Source organism: Abramis brama (assembly GCF_963993115.1).
Source record: "Abramis brama genome assembly, chromosome: 1".
NCBI lineage: Eukaryota > Metazoa > Chordata > Actinopteri > Cypriniformes > Leuciscidae > Abramis > Abramis brama.
Window position 1 is genome coordinate 26747311 of NC_139963.1, and position 9383 is coordinate 26756693.

General features: G+C 37.6%; 2 protein-coding genes across 7 annotated transcripts in view; one reads left to right on the forward strand and one right to left on the reverse strand.

The window, feature by feature from the left end:
* Positions 1-7986, reverse strand: part of clec16a (C-type lectin domain containing 16A) — a 63760-nt gene extending 55774 nt beyond the window's left edge. For 5 of the 6 annotated variants that reach the window (XR_014605517.1, XR_014605518.1, XM_084109892.1 and 2 more), the window contains exons 1-7: positions 7754-7986; positions 7084-7212; positions 6820-6953; positions 6586-6734; positions 4841-4946; positions 2243-2366; positions 1492-1666 (exon numbers count right to left, since the gene is read on the reverse strand). Coding sequence is in view for 4 of the 6 variants with exons in the window: in XM_084109892.1 (XP_083966018.1) it covers positions 1492-1666; positions 2243-2366; positions 4841-4946; positions 6586-6734; positions 6820-6953; positions 7084-7212; positions 7754-7827 (891 nt within the window). In the remaining 2 variants the exon portion in view is untranslated. Of the gene's footprint in view, positions 1-1491; positions 1667-2242; positions 2367-3081; positions 3234-4840; positions 4947-6585; positions 6735-6819; positions 6954-7083; positions 7213-7753 lie in introns of those variants that run through there. The other variant, XM_084109894.1, reaches the window with a different exon arrangement.
* Positions 7987-8320: 334 nt separating this feature from the next.
* Positions 8321-8869, forward strand: dexi (Dexi homolog (mouse)). Its single transcript, XM_084109929.1, has one exon. It carries the CDS (start codon positions 8454-8456, stop codon positions 8721-8723), a length of 270 nt encoding a protein of 89 aa, XP_083966055.1. The 5' UTR covers positions 8321-8453; the 3' UTR covers positions 8724-8869.
* Positions 8870-9383: the final 514 nt, after the last annotated feature.

The window sequence follows — 9383 nt, forward strand, 5'->3', positions numbered from 1 at the left end:
ACATGTCCGGTTAGTATGCTGGCCATGCAAGAACTGGGATGTTTTCAGCTTCCAGGAATTGTGTACAGATCCTTGCAACATGGGGCCGTGTAACCAATCATTGTTAATGAACACCATTGATTCTAGGTGTACATCGTTGATATATATATATATATACATATATTACAAAAGACTTCCAGCATTCTTTTCTTTTATTCCATAGCTGGTGTGTGCAGTTTATTTTGCTTGCTTAAAAATAATTTGCTCTTGTTTAGTAAAATTTTTTTGATTGCAGTCTTTTTCTGATTCCATTGTTTTCTTTGGATTTGCTTCTCAGTTCCATGCAATTTTAAGATTTTCTTGGTTCATTCCATGTTTTATAGGCAACCTCTATCATGCTAATTCAGATTAGCACAGTTGGTTTTAAATTAATCTGGTTTATTTTAGTTCAGGACTCCATAGTCCAGGTGTAACTAATCCGTACTTAATCTGTGTTACAGAAAGACATTTTTTTAAGACACGATTAACTATTCTAGATTAAGGCCTACTCCTGTCTTAATTTAAACCCTGTCCGGGAAACCGCCCCTATGATTGTTATTACCAACAGCCATTACTTTTTATGGTTTCAAAAGAGTCATAAATGCTCAATAGGATAAGATAAGGGCGTGTTCACACTTGCCACGTTTGGTTCGATTAACACTGGTGCGATTGCTGTTAGTGCGGATCATTTGAACGTTTGAACGATGCCATCCGAACCTGGTGAGCAACAAACAAGCTTCCAAAACGAACTCTGGTGCGGTTCAAATGATACATGAATGCAACATGGACCAAAGACATGTAAACGAACCAAAAACAGGAAGATGAGACCCTAAAAAGGACAGAATGCTCATGCACATCATTTTTTCGCAATGTTGCTCATCACAGTTCGGTACAGGCATCAGAACCACATCTCCACGCAGCTGATCTTCGTTTGTGTGTGTGACGGAGGGATTCCTGCTGCTGTTTTGAATCCTTCAGACATTTTAAAAGCTCTTCACGAGTTCTCAGCTGGTCAAAATAGCATCATATGCAAGCTTCGCACATACAACGGGTGTGTTTAGCCCAACACACAGCATTGTTTTGTAGTTCAGTAAGTTCCGTTTTAAAATAAGCAATACGTCATAAAAGCCGAGCAATCAGGTTGTGAACGTCTCCCAGTGCCTTTAGGTTCGGTATCTTTTGGTTCGGTGATAAAAATGCCAATCTGAACACTAAGCGGACCAGGACTAAATGTTTTTGGGGTTTTTTGGTCTGGATCAAATGAACCAAGCGATCCGAACAAGTGTGAACACACCTATAAAAAAAGAATAATCAACAAAATATAGTGAACCTTTATTGTTGTTTGCAATACTAAAGTGTATCAATTTTATTCACTCACCTAGTACAACGGTTATGCAAAGTTCACCTGGAAAAAACAAAGGCCTACAAGACGTATGCTAGTTGTTTTTCAGACATGTGTAGTTGTGTCCTCACCTGCTCTTGACTGACCAGAGAGTAGACGTAGAGGGGCAGGAACAGGCGGTTGAGCAGGTGGTCCGTCAGCACTTCATTGAGAAACTCACAGTTGATGATGAGGATATCGTTCAGATAGTGGAGATGATCCAAGTGCTCAGCTACCAGATCGCTGAGTTTTCCTCTGTTTTTATGTCTGATGAGAATAAGTATGGATGGGGAAAAGTGCAATATTTTAATCATATATGTAATAAGCAGGCTATCCCTGTGTCCCAATGTCCTTACTATCCCTCCTAAATAGTATGTGAGATTAGAATAAGTGCGTCCCAAAGCACAGTATGTTGAAAAGAATATCAAAAGTCCCTGGACGGTCTACTATTTCCGGTAGATTTTCGAAGTGTGAATCCGTGCACACTATCAAGGCTAATATTGCCCACAACCCATTGCGCTTTGGAGGAGGATTCGGTTTAGAACTACAAACATGAGTAAAAAATGTTTTAATATACACGACAGACGGTGAGAGATTTAGATTAGGTTTGAGTGACTAATAATCAAAGTTTAACCTGACACTCAAAAGTATGTACTTTTTCTTTAAAAAAAAAAAGAGTGCATCCTTTTAGGGCATAGTATAAGTAGGCGAATTGGGACACAGCATTGGTTTTGAATTCAGATGGTTTAGTAAATAATTTTCACAGTGAGCCACTGTGGTCTACAGTGACACCTAGTGGTGCGGAGATGAACTGCACATAAAAAAGGTCCATGAAAACCTTACTCTTCATCAGTCTGCACACACTTGTCCAACTCGATGACGTGGCTTCCGATGAACCAGACCAAATTGGAGAAGTACGGCACGGCTGTTTTGTCCCGGATGTAGTGGAGCATGTGTTGGTTGTCCACTGCAGGGGAGGAACAAAAGCAAACACGGTTATTCAGGAACTGTGAGGTTACAACAGCGGCAGACACAGTGATGGAAAGAGAAAGAAGGTTAACAGAGCAATGTCATTGGTCAGATGTTGGAGGGTTATGTTAAATTACGTGTTCTATGCAGAGTCACTAAAGGATGCTAAGTTGGACTATATTTTTTCCTGTGCAATAAACAAGCATGCTGAGAGTATTAGATGTTGCAAAATGATTCTTTGCTTGTAAAGGCGTACTATGCAATAAAACAGTAGCAAAAGAATAGGGTTCTTGGTGGGTGCTACTTAATCAACTGAATACGAATATAAAATGGGCCTTGTTTGTTTTGTCTTGTGAGGTTTGGAATAATCTGAGATTTGATGGATGGATCATAATGTAGGTTGATCTGTATCCAAAATTATGGATGCTATAATGATCAGTTAGAGGACTAGATGCCGCTCAATGAACCTTTTAGAAAATTAAATGAAATTAAAACACACAAATACAACTGACACAGCCAAAATCACCACCAACGCCAAAAAGAGGGTTTAAATAAAAGCACAGTGCAAAATAAGTGTATTTGTTTAACTATCATCAGTGTGTCAATTGCAAACTTTCTGTGTATACAGACAAAAGAAACAACTGTTTAAAAAACAATTCAAGAGAACATGCAATACAAGTGGCACAAGAAAGTTGTGAATTTGACCAACTTACATGACACTGGAATAAGGCACACAGGAGTCACCATAGAGGGAGAGGGGAAGAACAGATAAAGGGTTAAACAGGATGAAGGGACTGAGCTAGTGGAGCTCTGGGCCCTAGAGGCCAAAAAATGAAGCAATAACACCACCTAGTGGCTGGTACTAAACCTGCACAAAAGAGCATCTGGAACCAAGAACAGCCTAGAAACACTAGACATATAGAGCAGCCACATGAAGCTGCCAGGACATGCTAAAAAGCAAAGGTAAACCATACCACCCGACTGCTTATTCTGACAATCAGGGATTTTAACTGCTTTCTTGCTATTAATTCAGTGCATTTATAGAATAATTATACATGCGATCTGCCATATTGAGAAAGTCATCTGTACCCCATGTGGCCACAGAGTATTCCAAGTATTCAAACAATTAAGCGACACTTATAAATGAATGTCATTGCATTATATATATATATATATATATATATATATATAAAAAAATGTATATTATATCTACTGTTCAGAAGTTTGGGTTCAGTAACTTTTTTAATGTTTATAAAATAAGTATCTTATGCTCACTATGTTTGCATTTAATTGTAACAAAAAAAAAAAAAAAATACAGCAAAAACAGAAAAACTGTGAAATATTATTATAATATAAAATAATAATGTTTTCTGTTTTTTTTTTTTATATGTAATTTATTCCTGTGCTGTGATCAAAGCCATTCTGATCCTTCTAATCATTCTAATATGATGATTTGATGCTTAAGAAACATTTCTTATTATTTCTTATTATTATCAATGTAGAAAACAGTGTGCTGCTTAATATTTTTTGTGGAAACTGTGATACATATTTTTCAGGATTATTTAATGAATAGAAAGTTCAAAATAACAGCATTTATTTGAAATTTAAATCTTTTGTAACATTATAAATGTCTTTACTGTCACTTTAATGCATCCTAGCTGAATAAAAGTATTAATTTCTTTCAATCGTAAAAATCATACTGACCCCAAACTTTTAAAAAGTAGTTCAAAACAAACTGATTTTAAAGCCATAAATTATAACCAAGTGGCCATGGGACCCCACATTTTTTTCTTACAGAGAACAAATCTTTGTTTTATAGGTAGGTCAGCTACCTATAAAACAAAGATTTGTTCTCTGTAAGCTTTTTTTAATCAATGGCACATAGGCATTTTGTTTCATAGCCGCCCTACATTTGTCAAATGACTGATAAGAAAGATTGTTTTTGCAGCTCGACCTATTTTATGCATAAAATAAAACAACAACCGGCATTTATTTTAAATAAAGAAGGTTGTTTATATAATGCAATGACATTCATACATTTTTAAGTGTTGGCTACATCTCCAAATATTATTTGGGGCCACTGTACGCACATTAACATCAGTAACATGCTCCAATGGTACAATCTCCACAGGCACTGATTGGTTTAGCTATAAGATGAACCACAATCCAAGGGTAAGCGGCAAGCAGATAGTAAGAAATGTAAAGTCAGTTATTCAAGAAGGGAAGACGGATTTATGTAAAGCTCAAGCCAGAGAAACAGATCAGCGAAAGCCCTTTTGTTTTCAGCACATGACCATACCCAAGTGAAACCACAGTGTGCCCGTGCATGTGTGTAGAGTCAGCAGCGATCGCTAAATGTAAGTGTGCGTTACTCACGGATGGCGGAGAGCAGAGTCAGCATGCCCATGCATCAGAGGCATGACAGAGCGATTGACAGCAGAGAGAAGGATCGTACGTCAGGGCTCTACTCACCTTTGTACACATTGAGTGTGATAGTCCTGACCGCGATCCTGACCATGCTCTCTGGGTGGTTGAAAAACTTAATGGCCTCCGTGTACAGGGCAAAATCATTAGTGTGCTAGAAGCATGGGAGACAGAGAGCGAGGCCATCAGCAAGGAGGATTCGCTCAGAGAGAGGAGAACTGCAACTAGTGACAAATACACAAAACCTGTACTTTTATTGGCTTATATGAATCCAGGATGTCTACAAGAGCAGAAGAAATTGGTGCATAACATCACTGAACTCGAAAAGCATCCCTGAATAAAATGCTACTGGCTGATAAAAAGGTTTAAAATCCATCTAATCAAATCTTAGTTATATATAGTCCACACACAACGCACTTCAATGAAGTTGTGACTTGCCTCTTTTTTAGTACTGAATAATTTAGGTAGTGACAAGTGCATATACATTAAATCCACATCGTTTGTGCAATACTATTTAAAAGTTTGGAGTTGGATACATTTCTTAAATGTTTTTGAGAGAAATCTTTTATGCTCACCAAGGCTGCATTTATTTGAACAAAAATACAGTAAAAAATATAGATATTTTGAAAAATTATTTTCTTATTTTAATATATTTAAAAATGTAATTTATTCCTGTGATGGTAAAGCTGAATTTTCAGCATCATTACTCCAGTCTTCGGTGTCACATGGTTCTTCAGAAATCATTCTATGTTGATTTGCTGCTCAATAAACATTTCTTATTATTATGATTATTATGATTATTATTATTATTTTGGTTACACTTTATTTTAAGATGTCCTTGTTACAGCGTAACTATACTTTTGCGTACTGAGTAATATTAATTAACAACATGTACTTGCTATATAATTAGGGTTAGGGTTTGGTTTAGGGTTAGTTGGATGTACTTGGGCGTAATTTACTGTTATTACTACAGTAAGAACATGTAACATGCAACAAGATTTAGATAATTCATTTACTAATAATGTCTCTGTTTGCTACATTAGTTCGGTCAGCAATACAAGTTAAACTCCTTCAATGTTTCTTGTTTACCACGAGATGCCAAAATGTTGCTATGGTTTTCACTATCACAACCATAATGAGTTCAATAGGGACTCATGTGGCTCCTCAAGCAAGTGAATGCAGTTGTCACTGCCAAAACTTTGCTTTGTTATAATGTCCTTCAGATACATTACACTGATCTGAGTTTATATTCTAGATTCAAGCTGATTCTATACAAGTCTTTTTGTGTAAGTGGCATGCAACATGCATTGGTTTACATGATACTTTAGCAATCTTAACTTCAATTTTACATTAGGAGAACGTATTTACAATCAGTGCAGCATCAGATCTCTCATAGAGCAAATCCTTCCACGCAGGCCCTCTCCATTCCTGACACCAATGATTAACAGCATCAAAGGTGCCACGGAATAAAGAACACATGATGGTTAAATACAACCATTTACAGTACACCAATAACTTCCCCCTATACAAAGGAGCCCTGAAACATTTCTGTCACCTTCCAATCCACATTAAACAGTTGTAAACTTACAGTTGGCCTGCATTTGTCCAAAATGAAAGAACGTAATTGCTCAAGTTGGATGAACACACAGGAAACACGGTTTTACAAAGTCACGGTGAACTGTTCTTCCTGGAAGTAGTTTGTTACACACAGAATGCATGCGAAAAGCCCCTTTGCTTTCCGTATATAAACCGTCATTTGAAAAATGACGGTTGCCCCAGTAAATTCACCTTACCTCATTGTAGAAGAAGTGCACTGTGTGGTTGTTGAGTTTCAGAGACAAAGTCTTCAGAAAGGAGATATAGTAGGCCATAATTTCCTCGTCAGAGAAGTCAAATTTATGCACAATGATGGAATTAACATGATTATTGGACAGCAAGTAATCTAAAAAGAAAAGGAACAAATGTTCAGGACATAAACATTAAGTTAGAAGGCATCAAATTTTAACTTCATCCGGGGGTTTACTCACAGAGAGAAGTCTCATGACTGATGTTCTCGAAAAGGATGTTGAGTGTTTGCAGAAGCTGGACACACACATACCGTCCGGATTTCTGCCGTAGTATGTTGAGGAAAAACGCAAACATGTTCTTCTCCAAAAAGAAGCTACAAAGAGAGGATGATGCTTACAGTCATGAAAATATGATTTTGCATTTTAGATACACTGTCATTTGATTGCACATCTAGCATGTGGAAACACTTAAAATGTAAGAATAACAAAGAGATGTAAACTCACTCAAAGACAGAGCTGTCATTCTGATCACCCCAGATAAGAATCTCAGTAATGGAGCGAATAGTTTCCACCAGCAGATTTCTGTTGTGGTCAGTCACTGTTGTGTTCTTTGTTAGGACATGGTACATATACCTAAATAAATATTAATAAAACAGGTTACTACTTAAATGCCACAAGATATTTCATATTATGACCAACTAACTTATTTATTTGTAACGAATTTGAGATCGTAACAACCATAAACCATTTATGTAATAGAAAACTACTTTTAGTGATATATTTAATAAAAACAGATAACTGTATTTAATATTCTAACCCACCAAATCATATAACCGTGTGTTAACTACAGCTATGGCTCAAAATAGTGAGATATCTACATAGACGGGCTTTTTTAGGAACCATATAAGCAACCCCAATGTCACAAAATGATGTCTTGGTAGGCAGCTCACTAGATTTTAACACCAAGTCTACGACTGCTACCGACAGTTTTGGTCTTATGCGCTCCGTTTAACATCGTAAATAAATTATGTCAGGCGTAATATAAATGTTTACATTTTCTAAATGGACTATTAGTGACTTTCCACAGTAATGACATTCACCAGCTGAATTAAAAAGCTAAAACTGCACGAGCTGCGCTAGCGGACTTAGCTGCAAAAGGTCCATAAAAACTTACTTCAAATGATCCAAAGAATGAATGTTTTTGGACTTCCCCTGTCCTCCGACCCAACTCCTTGAACGGCCGAACATTTTCTTAGATACTGTTATTTCCCAATATGTATGTTTTAACACAATTTGCTATGCGAATGAACCCATATCCGCAGCAGTGAAGGCCTAGAATCCTCACATGAAAACATACCTGCCGACCTAGCGCTCATGACAGCCCAAACGTCCGCTCAATGTCATTATGGGATTTGTAGTTTATTATTGAAGTCGATGGAGCGAGTTCGCATCGCGTCACTAGACCATCGCGGACTCAATTTCCCATAGTTCCGTGCGAACTCAAGGGTTTTGGTGAAGTCATGAGAAAGCGCCGTTTGTTTTGTTTTTCACGCGTTATAAAGCTTCTGCGAGCCTCTGGACGACTTTTATTTCTGAATTGTATGCATCGCTAGGCTTTTGAGAGGGATTCGGGATATTTTTGTCCTAATGTCAAAGAGCACCGCGCGGCCTTGTAATATTCAAACATGCTGTTCTTCACTAACTTATTTGCTGTATAGTGGAATGCAGGGGGGATACTGCTGAAAAGGGAGTTGCATCACTGCGTTTTTGATTGAAATGGATAGATCCGCACTGACCTGTCTCATATAAACTGTTTAAATGCTTTCAATTCATTCAGTCTGTTCAATGAGACTGAATCATATGTTTTGGAGTCTATGACACACTCAATTTACTCTCGGTTAGATTCAGTGGAATCGCTAATCAACGAGCTTCCATATATGTTTTATCTCGGCCTATTTTTTGTCAATGTCTTAATTCTTTACTATGCCTTTTTAATGGAATACATAGTCCTTAATGTAGGGATAGTATTTTTGCCAGAGGATATGGACCAGGCACTGGTGGATTTGGGTGTTCTCTCTGACCCAGCCTCTATTCCCTATGACACAGACACTGAGCTGGATGTTTTTGAGGGATATCTGGAATAAACTACTATGAATGGCAATCCCAGTGGAAGCTTTTGTGGGGAAGATGTCATTTGGCCGATTCATTTGGTGGCTGGAGAACCATTGTCAAAGGGAACTGCATATCATCTCTGCAGACATAAAAATATGTTGCAGTGGTCAAATTATACAAAAACTGACTTTCATGAATGAGTAAGTAATGTTAAGGTCAGTTTTTAGATGGATTCATACTCAAAAAAATAAATGTGCATTAATTGTCGTTTCTCCACAGGCTGTCCAGGTTCAGGGGACTGACCTGCAAGCAAGCAACCGTGCCACATGGAATATTTACCTGGAACAGATAAGCCAAACGCACTATGTGGTTTGCCATGAAGCCGCCAGTCAGTGTCTCTTCAGAGATCAAATTCGGGCACAAACCACTACTGTGGATATAGATGTCACATTAGCCTATTTATTTTTAGTTTGGCATTCAGCACTCAAGCAGGATTCTGTGTCAGCCCTGCAAGGGCTTGTTATTAACTGTAGACAACTCGCTTATTTGTACATGGTCTGCCTCAGCATGGTTTCATTCCCTTTAATACTATTCAAATGAGCAATACGTCATGAGACAAACAGGGTGTTCTTGAGTTTTTTTCTAAAAGACTCTCTTTGAAACCGCATATTTGTGACAGCCTGAAAATGATA